This window comes from Phycodurus eques, chromosome 9, assembly GCF_024500275.1.
Source record: "Phycodurus eques isolate BA_2022a chromosome 9, UOR_Pequ_1.1, whole genome shotgun sequence".
NCBI lineage: Eukaryota > Metazoa > Chordata > Actinopteri > Syngnathiformes > Syngnathidae > Phycodurus > Phycodurus eques.
Genome location: NC_084533.1, coordinates 12,471,186 through 12,487,223, shown reverse-complemented (window position 1 = coordinate 12,487,223; position 16,038 = coordinate 12,471,186). Strand labels below are relative to the sequence as shown.

Below are 16,038 nucleotides of genomic sequence, written 5' to 3'. Positions count from 1 at the left end.
ATATTACACTTGTAGATAGCATACAATGAAATGTACCGGCCATTCCTCAAGGCCTCTTTATAATCAGCGCTCCTCCCGGTTCCACATAGCGCCTACGCCGCCGCCTTCTCGGTCGATTTTGCAGCATAATTAAACGTATCATCTGGTCATCTAGGTCCATTTGTTCTAGCAGACTCTGTTCCACGGTCGCCATTGCTGTTGTTGCTTTGTTCCCTGTTACGGAAAGGAAAGTAAAAACGGCAACCGGAAATGGCCCAAAAAATGGAGAGTAAACTCCACCCTGTGGCGCCCTAGCCAATACCAGCCGTAGCGACACCCCCGACTTGGAGCTGAACTGCAGTACATTTTAAAAACTGCGCGCGTGGGTTGCGCTCGAGTATCAAGGCGTACTGCGTGCGGGATAGCCGCAGTGACGTCAGCGCGGTCGCCGTCCGCGCGAGTATAAAGAAGCCTTAAGAGTCTGCATGACAGCTACTCTACTAGTCTCGACAAATTGCACAACAACGTCAAATTGCAGGAAGCTGCCTGTCAAGAACCTAAACTGAATGGAACTGTAATTATCATGGCATCTTTCCCGCCATTGACTGTTTCATCATGTCAGTATGACTGTTGTGAAAAGGGCCATTTTGCACAGCAGTTAATCAATGGTGGGGGAAATCAATTCAAAAGGCATGTGGCGCCTACGAGAAGAACACCCTGCCTGTGTAGCTGATCAAAAACACAATATTCAGGGTGGCATCCTAAGCTGGAGGAAGCTGTAAAGATCCCCAAATGTGATACGAAGCACAGCGAGGAGCTGAGGGAGTGGGACCGACGCACGCAAGTGGCTTGACTGGTAATAGCAGCGAACCTTACAGACTTCCTCCCCACCTAACTGGTTTGTGACAGAGCTTGCCGAGCACTTGTGCACCTTGCAGTAAGCTGCCGAAGACGGATAACAAATCCTTTATAGCTCACTTTGCCAAGCTGCTACATCCTGCCTGAAGCCAAAAAATATAAATAAATATATATATATATTAGTGCATCATTGTGATTTTTGCTTTTGGATCATCTTCTACAATATGAATCCCACCAATGCATCTGTCCAACATGACACACAACCCGCTAATTCAGTATACACCTGAACAATCAAATATACAGAATATTCAGTCCACAATACACGTGCAAAGATATCAATGCGCTTGCTAATTGATTCTTGCCTGTTACTGTAGTTGTCGTAGTGATGTAAAACTGCACTGCATAATATTTTGCCACTGCAAGTTGAACCAAAATATTAGAACTCACTCTACACACAGCAGTAGGCATGCATCAAATTGAACTGTCAATCAAAAACGGATAATATTTTGCTGTAAAATCGGTAGTATCGGATACAGCTCTCTGCATTGGATCTCATGAGACCGTACAGGTGTGCCTAAAGATGTGGCCAGGGAGAGCATGGTAGAGCAGGTATCACGCATCTACTCACCGATGATTACAACAACAAAAAGAACGTTTCAACTCCGAGTGGTGTGATAATTACATGAGCGATCAATGGCCACCAAGATCAATCTTGACAGACTCGAATACTGTGGCAGCGTCACATGGTCAATTGAGGGGTTCCCCTCATTCGAAACACACTCGCTCCAAACACACAAAGGTGCAATTAATTCAAATTGTCATCGTTTTTTTTTTTTTTTTTGCTGTTGCTGTTGTTTTTTTTTGTTTTTTTTTGCGTGAGTCTATTACAATTACAGTACGTTTATAAGGATAATGTCAGGTTGTCCTTTCTTACCACCACTACACAGCGAGCCCCATTCTTGATCCGACGTGTAGCTGTCCCGACGAGCGATGAAAACACGAGTGGACCTGCGAAAACCACCCCCGAAATGATTAACGTCCACGCAGCAGTCCGATCACACTCCAAACAGGCGCCGCAGCGTGCGTGATTGATGTGCGTGGAGAAAAAGGGAGGAATCCTGCCACGGTGGAAAGCACGGACCCGAAAGGCGAGCTGACGCCGTGTCAGAGGCTCCCCAAAGGCGTGGCGACCGGCGACCGTCCTGTTCCGCGCCGAGACGAGACACCACGGAGATAAGCAGCACCGCCACAGGACTGCTGCAGGAGGTCGGACCAGAGCGCACACAAGTACTCGCAGACGGCATCCGCCTGGAATAACACGCACAACATCCGGTCCACACTTTCAAAACAAAACGCTACCGGAAGACGGGGCTGCGAAATCAACAATAAAAGTTGTTTTATATACTCTTTAAACAACATGTTCTTCTCGAATAATAAAACACCTCATCAGCGGGTTTGACCACATTGTAAACCTCCTTGATGATGCAAATAAGAGATATCAAGCTTTTAATTGTGCAGTGGACAATACTATCATTATAGCTGAGTGCTTCCCAATCTTTCTAATGAAGGCAAGGTCATTAGGGGTGCCACGGGAAATTGTCAAATTCTGTTTCATTTGTCTGAAAAATATTTATTCAGTGCAAATCTTTGTTCATCAAGCTATGCCAGTGACATATAGTGAAAGGCAGAACAATGAATTGCTCGTTTGTTAGATGGGAGAAATCGATAGATCCATTGCCATTCGTACTGTGCGACAAAATAAGTCATGGCTTCCATCGGCTTTTTGTTCAATTAAACACACCCAGATTTCACACTGAGTAAGTACATTTATGAGCAAATTTACTTCATCAATTATTTCAGTATTCATACTTTTTGTGACATTTTTTGTTTGATAGTGTGCCGTAAAATTAAATAGGTTTTTTTCCGATAGTATTGTTTCTTCTTTTTTTCCCCCCTTAAGTAGAGTTTTGAGTTTTGTGAAGCCATTTGAGACTCTTTTGTGACAAAGGGCTATACAAATAAACTTGACTATTGATGGTTTCTATATGGGATGTGATACTGGTACAGAGAGCTGGATTATGTCTGATAATTCCCCACTGAAGGCCCAGGAACCAAATGCACAGCCCGCATTATATTAATATCATAATAATTGTATAATCATGTACAATTTGGGGCAGCATGGTGGGAATTGTGGTTAACACATCTGCACCACAGTTCTCAGGTAAGAAACAGTCTTTTTTGTTTGTAATCTCTCGGCAAAGCTTCCACGAGCACGGTTTGAGTGACGCGGTGAGGGTCATCTCTCCAATGAGACCTTGACATTTTGAGACTGAGGATATTTTCACTGAAATTACAGTTAATGAATATCATTAACCTCATTCAAACACAACAATGGGGCAAAGCGTCCTTCCAAAGAGGAGAGGAGAAGCCGGAGTAATGAGTTCAGGGAGTCGGGCGACCAACGGTTTCACACTGGCTGCTAAAGTCGCGGGGGCTCTTATGAGGACAGTAAGGGGGGTAATTCATTTGCAGGGAAGTTTTGTACAGTGATGGGCTGAGAGGGAAATTATTAAGCACATGAGATGCAGTAGGCGGCACGGTGGACGACTGGTTAGCACATCTGCCTCACAGTTCTCAGGACCCGGGTTCAAATCCGGCCTCGCCTGTGTGGAGTTTGCATGTTCTCCCCGTGCCTGTGTGGGTTTTCTCCAGGTCCTCCGGTTTCCTCCCACATCCCAAAAACATGCAACTGAAGACTCTACATTCCCTCTATGTGTCAATGTGAGTGCGAATGGTTGTTTGTTTATATGTGCCCTGCGATTGGCTGGCGACCAGTTCAGGGTGTACTCCACCTCTCGCCCGACGATATCTGGGATAGGCTCCAGCACGCCCGTGACCCTAGTGAGGAGAAGCGGTGCGGACAATGAATGAATGAATGAGATGCAGTGTGGCAAAGATCCCTTGTTAGCACACGAGCGACCATGTTTGTGAACTGTCTTGTACTTGGAGCCTGTTTCTGGGCCTGGGCAGATATTGGGCATTAGATTTTGCAAGAATAACACTCTCTCCTGCGCCACAACATATTTTAGAGATGCATGCAGGTCACCAAGGTCCAAGCTTTACTTTTACACATTGAAGCCGATCTTTTGACTGTACTGTATGTGCCTGTGAAAGGACAGACACAGACACACACAAACAGACACACACACACACACTCTCTCTCAAGTGTTTCACATCCCTTCTCTCCCCTCAGATGCTGAAATTATACAGCGAGGGTGTTGCTGCAGTATCCGTGACAGCGTGTTCACACTTACAAAGTATCAGTGCTTGTTTGCTCTTTTTTTTCCTTCCACCAAGTCGATTTACATGGGGAAAATAACACCCACATTTCACCTTTATCAGAAGCTGTGGTGCTTCTACATGGGGAAACAACCTATACAGTACATCTGACAGCAGTGAGATTGCTGCATCAATTTTACAATGCTCTTTAAATCAAAGGGCTTTAATAGGCAGAGACGACTGCAACTATTTAGGATGCGCAGAGCTGAGGATACAGTTTATGGTTGTTTAGTGCAGAATTTCATAACATTTCAATATAATTTTTTTCCTCCTCAATTAGTGAATCCATGAATGCATGAATCTTACTGACATAATGTGCGGGAGACAGTTATTTATGAAGGTGTACAATTTGGTGCTGATCTAAATTGTGATTAACAGTGTTATGTGTTATACTGTATCTATGTTGACTTACGACTAATGAACTTTCCTGTTGTTTCCTCTGCTTTTGGCCTCCCTGGCTCCATGTCACATGTAGTTTTTCTATCACTGCAAATATTTTCTATTTCTCAAACAACCTTGGCACTCCTGCAGGCCCAAGCGCACCTCATAATAATATATTCCAGTGAAAGTGAGCCCAAAATTATGTGAAATTGTAATTCCATCCGCTACATGTTTGAATCACCTGTGAAATGGGCTGTAACAAATGAGGTGTCAGTCAAACATTGTGAATTCTATTCTAAGTGACAAAATGGGTTGCCAGTAACAGTCTTTAAAAGATGTTATGTTCAGCTGGCGTGACCTGTGCCAAGCACAGCAGGACAGACAGGAGAGCAATGAAAATAGATGGCAGTAATGAAATGCTTGAAGGGCTTCAAGAGCTTCACTGCAACGAGGTCTGGATGAGAGAGGAAGGACATTTTCAGTCCACTTGTTTCGCGCACAAAACGCTAAGGAACTACATTTGCCATGCGACTCAGTCACGACTGGCACCAATGGTCATTCACTCCTCATTTTCCCCAGGCGCCCCTCTGTCGCTGAATGTCCTGGCCCGCCGTTCTCCCTTTTAAAAGATAGAGGGATAAACAGCTAATGTGACAAAAAGAGCTGTCTTTTGGGGTGGAAGAGGGGGAAAGGGAAGCTTGGTGGACTCTGCCAGCCTTGCCTGCCCCCTTAGCAAAGCACTTTGGACTTTGAGAGGAGAGAACAGAAACCACAACAAAAATAGCCAGAATGGTCTGTTCCATGCCAAGTGAAAGAGGGTTGAAAGAAAAAAAATTATGGAGTCACTGATGGGTCAATTAAAATAAAACAAAAAACACCACCACCACCAATTATAAAAGCTATCAATACAATACAAAAACGTGAAATGACAGTAGACGCGCCTGTGCAATATACTGTACATCGTCAGGAGCAGTGATTTATCTCATAACATGACAAAAGTATATACTCCAAATAAATATACATCATACTCACCTGAGATGCTGATTATTAAATGTATTAATGTGCACAGATCACAATAGACGTGTCTTCGCTAGTTGTTGCACTGGGTTTTCTCTGACCAACCAATCAGAGGACATTAAAATGCCGACATCATCGAGGGCCAGCCAGCTGACATTCGGAGCATGAATTTGAAATGTGTTGGTTAAAGAGAGCTAATCTAGTTGAAGTTACATCGGACAGCACTACTAATTCTGAAGGCCCTGGGTAGATTAGATTGCCATGGCAACACATTGAGACTGACATTTGATTGGACAAAACAAAATATAACATCCTCATCATACATGTACTGGAAGCAGTGCAGCCATGAGAAACGCTAAAAAAAGAGACTAGCCTGATGGGAATAAAGTAACACAATTTCATGGAACAAAGTCACACTTTGTAATCAGTTAGCTAACCAATCGGGAGTTACACTAGACGCCTTAAATTTCTCTGCATATTAATATAACAAGACACGTTAGACAATTCTATACTTCCGACTTTGTGGGAACAGTTTAGGGAAGGCCTTTTTCTCCAGCAGCTTAATTATTCTTCAGCACCCAAAACAACATTCATAAAGGTGTGGAAGGACTTGAATCCCCTGACCTGACCTCGAGCCCAGTTTAAACACCTTTGAGGATGAAGTCGAAAAGACGGAGTGAACCAGGCCTTTGGACACTGAATGTTGTGTCAGGCTCAGGCTGTAGGTTTTCAGATGCACAGATGTTTGAGTTGATGGAAGCGATTTACACCAGTGATAATGGATGGACTGAGATTGGGCAACAGTATGTTCTTTCATAAATCCCTGCACTCCATAAACTAAAACGGGAAGGCCCTGCTACCTCACACTCCATAAATATGATCGTCATGCTGCGTGAAAAAATGCAACATTTGTCTTCATTGATAAGGTACGGCAGGCAGGCTTAACTGTGTCATGACCCAAAAAAGAAGTTATTTCAAGTAACCGCCAAGAGTTGTGTTAAGTTGAGCTTTCTCCCCTTCACATGTTGCAGCCTGTCATGAACAACCAGAGGGGATATCTATGCAGGGACTCTCTCACAGCACTCACACTTCCTCTTCACACGTTATTGTCTCAAATATGCCTCACACACTGAATCTCCAAGCAGAGGTCCTCTTCATTCTCAGATTCCCTACGGTGAGCGGGTCTGTTAGGTGCTTCATGGGCCCAGAACAGAGCTTGTTCAATATGCTGGAGGCCTCTGCCACTTTCCCTGTGGTTCATGGACCAGCAGGATGCAGGAGCTTACACGACCACATGGAGGAAAATGTGTATAGACGCCCACCAAAATACACTACACTTACACTAGCTATGGTAAATCTGAACTTAACCTCTATAGAAATAGTTGAAAAAGAATTTATAGACTCATCAGGGCCAAGGAGGTCAGCTTCAATATTTATCAAGCCAAATGGGGGGAAATAACGTACTGTCTTGTTTGTCAAACAGCCATGTTGATGTATTTAATTTTCATACTAATAATAATAATAATACATTTCATGTGCATTTCAGTAAATTGAAAGACAATGAACAATTAAACAAGTGATTAAAATCACACAAATAAAACAATGCATACTGTAGTGTATACATGCACTATGCACATATACACACACATACACAATAAATAAATACAGGGCTGTGGAATTGCAGTTTCAGAATAGGGAGCAAGTGGTTTGAACCGATGATGAGTTTCATGAGCATGTTTGACTGGTGTTGAATGGTGTAATGGTGTCTGACACTTTCTCACGTGCGTCATGTCTGCTTGACATGGATAGAAAGGATGACTGGATCATAAAAGGGCACAGCAGAATTCTCCCCACCCCTGTCGGCGGTTGTTAATCCATCATATCTCTCCCGAGACTAAAGTGCATGTGAACATATAGGCGTCGTGTCCCAGTGGCACTTATTAAACAACACATCTTCCAATTGAACACAATATTATTCAATGATGCATGAGATTTACTCATGGGAATACAACAGAAATCCACCCTTACACGATTAAAAGAGTCATCCATTTTGAATGTGACTGAAGTTACCAAATGTGGTTTCTTGCCGAGTAAAATCGAACAGAAACAGCGCACTCAAGTTTTTGTCGGGTCCTTCAAACATATTTGGCATAAATCATGGTATGATTACTTTTAATATAACAATGTACTTCCTGCAAGTCCAAGAATGTAAATTTTCATAATAACAGTAGTGGTAATGAATAGGGAATGATTTGAATTGATGGGAATTGAAAATTGGTTATTTTTCAGAACCGGTTCCCAGCATTTGACTTGTAGGAATTGTTTGTTTGCTTGCCTGACAATTCCGCTTGTCATTCCTCTTAGGTCACAAAAGAGGGGCGACTTCACACGTGTGTATTTCGGTTGTGAACATTTCCAATATGGAATCAAGGCAGAAACACTAACGTTTGGCTATATTGCACTGGAAAACATTTGCAAAGCTTTAATTTCATCAAAGCTGGGGAATACTTCCAATATGCGGACAGTAACATTTTTGTATTATTATATTTTATAAAGTTATATATAATGATAGTGAAATCAACTATCTCATGTGTGATTTTTATTATTTCATTCCCTCACCCAATAAGAATCGATATGAGGATGGAATCGGAATCGCTCAATTCTAATCAATTCACATCACGAGCAATGAATTAGAAATCACTAAAAAAAGGCTTTTCTGGCTAGAATGCTTTTGAAATAAATAAATTCACAATTAGAACATTGGTTAATACATCAGACACTATCGTAGCAAACCCCCCTTATCCCAGCGGCTGCAACCGGTGTAGGGGGAATGACATCACAGCAATCTAATTGAATGCTAAGTAAGTGCTCTGATTGTGCAGTGATGCCATAACGTCATAACCAAAGTATTGGCTTTCTGTTAACGTGTTATCAATATTATAGACGTCTAAAGAAGTTGTTCCAGGCTCGCTATGACAATGAGACAGGCACTCGTCTCCTGATAATAAACACAGTAATACAACTTGGAATGGGGCATTTCTGAAGTGTAAATGAAAAGTGGGGTGACGGATCCTTCAATACATCTTTCTAGACATAACGTCTCTAAATAAGTCCTTCTTCCAATCAATGCTTGCCTTCTTACCAAGCTGCTTTTCATTTTCTCACTTGCCAACCATGCAGGCTGCTGCAGACAATGAGATTGACAGGCCTCTGCTGGATAATATCCCTCCCGCCGTGCCCCGTTGCCAGGGTGACAGATGGGTTTTCTTTGCCGAAACGCTCCGTTTTTGTCCATTCTTGTCACCCTTAGATCGGTGATTGAGTAAGAAGAGGGAGAGCGACAAGCGGTAAGCAAGGACCCGGCGTGATATTTCCTATGACAAACGATGTGCCCGTGAAAACAATGCATACTGAATACGTCCGTTTGCTTCTAACACAACTTACTCTCTGCCTGGAGGCTGCAGAGGACCAAAAGAGCATGCATGACTGTGATTCACTGTCATTCTCCTGCAGGACATTTTAGTGCCGACGACATTTTCATGCTCGTTTCAAAAAGTGAGATTCTATTTCATTTTTTTTTCTACATAAACCATGAGCAGGTAAGCACCATAAGGCTGCATGATAACCAAAAAACGAAATCCTTTATATGTCAATAAATAACGAGAACAGTATAAAATCCAATTTGTTGCCACTACCATAACATACTATATATAAAATATAATATATAATTCTGTGCTAGTCTTTTTAATTTTATACCTATTAGAGCCTGCCCTATTTTCTACTCATCATGTCCCATCCTCACAGGGTGTAGCACTGACTTCCCAAGATATAGATAAAATACAACTCCCATGCATTATTAATTTTGTCATAAAAAACAATATGACATGCTGTTATTGTTTACAGTTGTTTTTGTCCTGTTCTCTATTTTCTCTGTGTTTGTCCCCTTCAAACCTTTTTCTGTCAGACTGAATCTCCACTAAACATTCGTCTCAATACAAATGACAGGGAGTATATAGAACTCTCTCTGTTGTATCCAAAAACTGTTCCGGCATTCAAAAAAATAAAAAAATAAAAAGGCATACAGATGCACCATACTGCATGACCTAAAGAGCCAAACAGAAAAGGTTAAAAAAAAAAAAAAAAAAAAAACAACAACAACAGAACTAAACAATGCTATAATGACCGATGACCATTTTTTTTGTAAGGCTCTTTCCTCGAATCCATTTTCTGAGCCGCTTATCCTCACTAGGGTCGCGGGCGTGCTGGAGCCTATCCCAGCTGTCATCGGGCAGGAGGCGGGGTACACCCTGAACTGGTTGCCAACCAATCGCAGGGCACATACAAACAAACAACCATTCGCACTCACAGTCATGCCTAAGGGCAATTTAGAGTCTCCAATTAATGCACGTTTTTGGGATGTGGGAGGAAACCGGAGTGCCCGGAGAAAACCCACGCAGGCACGGGGAGAACATGCAAATTCCACACAGGCGGGGCCGGGGATTGAACCCGGGTCCTCAGAACTGTGAGGCTGACACTCTAACCAGTCGTCCAGCGTGCCGCCGTCTTTCCTAGAATTTCATCAGAAAATGAAGACGGAGGTTTGACCTCCCTTTTAAACTGCACTGTGTGTACCATAAACTTGTAGAATTTGTACATCATGGATGACGTGTATCTGAGGACCAGCCAAAAGATTCTGCATGTCAAACAAAACTAAAAACAAAAAATACATAGAACTAACAATATACTAACAACAAATATAGTGGAGGGCAGGAACCATTTTTTATTTATTTATTTTTTTAATAAATGGAATGGAACACTAATTAATGCAATTTCTCAACTGTACCTTTGTTGTACCTTTTGTACTATGTCAAAATAATTGCTGGTGGCCTAAAATTGGTGGCCTAAAACTTTGCCTTATATAAACTTTTGAGAACATGACAAAGAAAAGCCCAGTGATACACAAAGTATCTTTTCCAAGTACAGTATTTCCAATGAGTTCCCTATAGATAGAGGGTGAAGCGTTGAGCGAAAATTTGTTTGATTTGCGTCCGAATTGCATTTCACTCCGTCGTGTTCTCTCTTGTCACCAAGCATCAGCTCTCACAGTTCATTGTTGAACACTGACACTGCCCTAAGCCCAACTGGGCCAGAGGCAAGTGAGACGGATGACATCATCCATTGTGCATGCCGCCAATGCCGTCGAGCTCCCGTGCACTAATGAAGAGCCCCGGACATGATTAGCTGGAGCCCATGACATCATGGTTCAGCCAGTCTCCCTACGGAGGCACTGACATCATCCTCGCTGTGTCACTTATTAGAATCGCTAATGTCTAATAATCCATCAGCTCTTGGCTTGTAATGATTGTGCTCCCGAGAAGAGGGATCGCTTATCGCTCCAAAACAGATGTGAGGTGTGATGAGCATGACTCAAAGCCGCACTGTCAACATTCTGCTACTGTTGATCACATGTGCACAGCTGAAATTTCTCTCCAGCTTTTTCTTTAACACAGCTATTTAAGTCCAAGGATTTGCAGCCCGAGACACCATAAGACCACAGTGATGTGATGGTAGTATCAGCTCCACCAAGGCCTGTGTAAACATCTGGGACAACATGGCAGCTTGTATAAAATCCAGGTGGATGCTTTTGCGATGTGTTCATCATGACTCACTTGCAGGTAGGTCTTTTTCCATGCTACAATTTCATTGCATTTTAACCCTACATAGGAAGGATTTATTTTTTGGTCTCTAAATGAACAACTAGTCTTGATAAAATGTTCAGTATTTTTCACATAAAGTGCTCTAGTTGCGAAATTCGAATAAAAGCACCAAACTCTACAACAGGTAATATTATGAGAGCATATCAGAGCAATCCCCTGATAGCATGCATTAATTCCCCCGCAAGGTACTGTGATCACCATGATATCAGAGCAATCTGATTGGATGTACTACTGTATAAGTGTAATTTAATTTATATAGTCCAGCACAATGGTGGAGTTGCTAGCCCACCTGCCTCACAGGCAAAGAAGTCCCATCTTGCAATCTCCTGTGCGAAGTGATCGATAGATGATAGATCTTAGTCTCCTCGTGACAAAGCACTGCACCATTAAAAAAAAAAATGTGCAGGTTTTTTATAAAGGTAAAATGATTGTTTTGTCTGCTATGTTCTTGTGCTCATGCCATCTTCATTGATAGAGAATCTATTTTCTGTTCATTTTTCAATATTTCAGGACAAAAGCCAAGTACATTATTAATCGAGACGAAGATTTTCTTCTTCCTTAACTTCAAATAATTTTCTAAATGGAGCTATTCTGCACCATTAACTCATGAAGATTTTTTTGTTGCAGAATAACACTGTAGCCTTTAGTGGACCCCTTCATTTGTCATACAATTGTTCTGCTTTGTATTATACTGTACAGTGGTACCTCGACTTAGGAGTGACCCGATGGGGGCAGCCAAGTGCACAACAAGCAGCAGATAGTGAACAGTTCTTCAAAAAAAGAAGCCAAGTGCTTGCTTCGAGCTGCACGGTGGACGACTGGTTAGAGCGTCAGCCTCACACAGTTCTGAGGACCTGGGTTCAATCCCCGGCCCCGCCTGTGTGGAGTTTGCATGTTCTCCCGTGCCTGCGTGGGTTTTCTCCGGGCACTCCGGTTTCCTCCCACAAACATGCATTAATTGGAGACTCTAAATTGCCCGTAGGTGTGACTGTGAGTGCGAATGGTTGTTTGTTTGCTTGTATGTGCCCTGCGATTGGCTGGCAGCCAGTTCAGGGTGTACCCCGCCTCCTGCCCGATGACAGCTGGGATAGGCTCCAGCACGCCCGCGACCCTAGTGAGGAGAAGCGGCTCAGAAAATGGATGGATGGATGGATGGACATTTCTGTAGAGTGCTATTTGTCTTTTTAATACACTGGATTGGATTAATGGCATTTCCTTTCATTTCAAGGGGGAAAGATGATTTGAGATGCAAGTTTTAAGTTACGAGCATGGTCTTAGAACAACTTAAAGGTGTAAGTCAAGGTAACAATGTATTAACAAAGTAGATAGTTCACCTTCACACAAGCACATGAAATCATTTTGAAATAATGTGTCACTATATGGGATTTATATAAATTTTGCTTGCAGCTGAAGCAGAAAATTGCCTCTCTGTCAAACATGAGTGTGTTGTAGTAAGATGTACCTTTACAGGGTGGATAGAAAGTGGAGCCCCTCCAAAGTGACAGGTACCTTTGAGGGAAATTTGTGCTCTAACCTTTCTTCCTGCCCCCTCGCCTCCCGTCCTTTCCGTAATTTAACAAGAGGCGACACTCTGCTCCTGTGCTCCTGTTCACTAGAGCTCTCGGCTCTCCCCTCCTGACAGGCTCTCTGTGGACACACACACACACACACTAACACACGCACACAATTTCGGCATCAGGGCAATCCAAGAATAATGGAGTGTGACATCACCTCATCGGACATAAGCCACAAAGTGCACACACAAACACTCCTGTAAAGAATGCAGTCAGAGTCTGCGGAGCCTATCGACTTCCTGGGGTTACCTCACCCTGTGGATGTTCACTCAGTTTCGCTTATGCAACCTCATTAAGTGTGAAGCTGATATTTAAAGTGATTTTGGAAGTGGGTGTTTAAACCTACTGTCGCCTCCCAGTCATCTCATACAGTACCTTTTTTCCTTCCACGCTTCCGTTTTTTCCTGTGAGGAAGCAGACACAGACATGCGATACGACAAGCCAAGCCAATGGCGCTTTCAGGTCGGGTGTTGGTGATAATGAAGCACCAATTATAAGGACCAATGTGGCTGTTGTATTAGTCATGTTGGACAGAATGCACATTTGCAGAAGTACATAGCATGCAGCTGAACACACCAATTGATGGATGGATGGAATATCGATTGATTGTTATATTTATTGGATGGATACATCAATAAATTATTGATAGGGAGCTAGATTACCAATAGATAGTAGATAAAGATTTTTTATAGTCATTGTCAATGTGATGAAAGTCGAGTCAAAGTCGATTGTTTTAGTTTCATGTTGTGTTCCATAGCATGGGTAAGACAGAACATTACAAATGTAACATTTCTCAGTTTCTATTTCACTTGTGCTTTGAATTGATTCCAAGATGGACTTGCATGTTTTGCAAGTGACGATGCTACCGGTCTCATTTTTGGTCAAATACTCACAGAGCTTTGCCAACTGTGGACTTGTGAAGCCCTTTGAGACCCTTTCGTGATTAGGGGCTATACAAATAAACTTGACTTGACTTTACTAGCTAGATGGCTATATGTTAGAGGGATCGATTTGCAATGGATGGATGGATGGATGGGTGGATGATAGCTTTGATGGATGGATTTGGGTAGGCACCTAGACAGATAGACAACAAGACAGAGAGATGACTGCAGTAATGCTTTAAGTCACTGCTTTAAGTGAGGAACATCTGCAGGGGGCATTGAGTGGGTGTATAATCGCTGAAGAACCATACATTATGCAAAAGAGTTAGAGGACTTTGAGAATATTGATATGACTCACAGACAGTGCTGCCTGGGTTATTCTGTGTGTGTATGTGAGAGTGTGTGTGTGTGTGTGAGAAGCGTGCGCGCCTGCATGTATGCGTTAACCAGACCAACGCACCAAAAAAATACTGTTGCTTAGGCGAATGTTTCCTCTTTTTTTATATGCCGACAAGATAAACTTCAGCATTCATTTGAAAAGTAACTTTAGCCTTAAGACTCACCTTACCTGCAATTGGCCGACGACCAGGCCAGGGTTTACGTTGCAGATGCTGCAGCCGATCAAGCGACTTACTGATGTCCTGATGTAAATGTCATTTTCTATTTTTCTGCCTCTTTGGTCACTCTCTTCTCTGACTCTTCAGCCTCTGTCTCCCATGACTTCTCAACCAGTGACCCTCCAGGAAATCACACGTGACAGCAGAGGCAGCAGTTAGGAAAGCAAATGAGGGGAAGGTTTTTGTGTGGAGGCTGAGAAACCAACATCAACACTAATGCTATCATATGACAGCTGTTTTGTCACATCAAGAAGCTGCACCATTGCTGAATGATCCAAACTCATTGTTAGAACATTTTGACTTTATGAATAGCCATGAACGACAACGATGCCAAAACAACAGTATACAAACAGAATACAGCACATGATCCAATTTAGTTATAGTGAGTGTAATAATGCATTACTCAATTCTTTGTCAAGGAAATTGCAAATAGTAGAGATACAGTGAACCCAATATATGAGAAGCAAGATCCCTTTTTGACAAACTTAATAAAACATAGATAATAACCTGTGTTCTTTTTCCATCTCACTCACAACTGTTTGACCAGCAGCTCTCGACATCTCCATTATCAGTGACATTGCCGTTGTCCAAGTGCTGGGCGACATCAAGACTAGTCAGTGGTACTGCTATGGACATAGACATGTGAGGCTACCCAATGACTGCAGAAATGGTGACTGAAAAGGGAGCAAATCACGGTACAGTCCTAACACAACAAGATGGGACTCAAAACGCAGACGCATGCGACAATGAAGTGGATGAATTCAATTCGTGCTGACTGATGTGTCCTTGGTAGTGCCGGGAAATAGCTATTAGACCTGTGATTGACTGGCGACCAGTCCTGGGTGTATCCTGCCTCTTACCCAAAATCAGCCTGGATAGGCGCCAGCTCACCCGCGACCCAAATGACGACAAGCGGAATAGAAATGGATGGGAGAAATATCTCTTGGCTCATACGGTTGTTATTCACTCAATACTTACTTACATTTAGGAACTAAAATCCTGACTGATTTATTTTTCAGGTTCCATAAAGTGGACATGTCTGGGTGTTTTTTTTATTCTCACTGTATACTTATAGTGTATTTTTTTTTAATATATATGATGACATTTTTATTACTATTATTATCAAAATGTCTAGTTTTTTGTTTTGTTTTCACCTTGTTGATGGTGTTGTTTTTCTATAAGTCTTTTCATTTCGAATATGTCAATGTACTGTATACTGATGTATTTGGAATGTTGACTAAAAATCTAGAAATAAATCATTATTGAAAAAAATAAATAAATAAAAGAGTGTGTCTGATCACAATGACTCATCAAGCGTCTAGTCAGATTGCTTTGATGTCATCTCTATACTGCTCTAATGTAACCGTCATCCTCAATTAATTTCCTTCTTTGGAAATTTGGCTCAGTAGCAGCATCTCTAAGCATTCACATGTAATTTCTGAGGAGACAAACATTGGAAGAATGAGAATAAGTGAGAGGCAAAATGATAAAGGGTAGGAGAGATGAAAGAAGAAAGAACAATAATAGTCTGTCACCGGTGTGATCATTAACTCCAGAGTTGCCCTTATCTTAGCAATTATTGACAAGCTGCTCCATCATAATGGGAAGGATACACACCAGATAGAGGCACAAAGAAACCTCACATGGCTCTTCTAATCTACCTGTTGTCAGCCTG

General features: G+C 42.2%; 1 protein-coding gene across 4 annotated transcripts in view; it reads right to left on the bottom strand.

The window, feature by feature from the left end:
* The window catches only part of LOC133407829 (ras-GEF domain-containing family member 1C-like), a 44,008-nt gene extending 28,511 nt beyond the window's left edge, over positions 1-15,497 (bottom strand). Inside the window, exons 1-4 of one of the 4 annotated variants that reach the window (XM_061686097.1) lie at positions 14,310-15,497; positions 12,826-12,961; positions 1,979-2,145; positions 1,772-1,845 (exon numbers count right to left, since the gene is read on the bottom strand). In XM_061686097.1, coding sequence (XP_061542081.1) covers positions 1,772-1,845; positions 1,979-2,141 — 237 coding nt within the window. In that variant the 5' untranslated portion in view covers positions 2,142-2,145; positions 12,826-12,961; positions 14,310-15,497. Of the gene's footprint in view, positions 1-1,771; positions 1,846-1,978; positions 2,146-12,825; positions 13,182-14,309 lie in introns of those variants that run through there. The other 3 variants (XM_061686096.1, XM_061686098.1, XM_061686099.1) reach the window with 3 other exon arrangements.
* Positions 15,498-16,038: the final 541 nt, after the last annotated feature.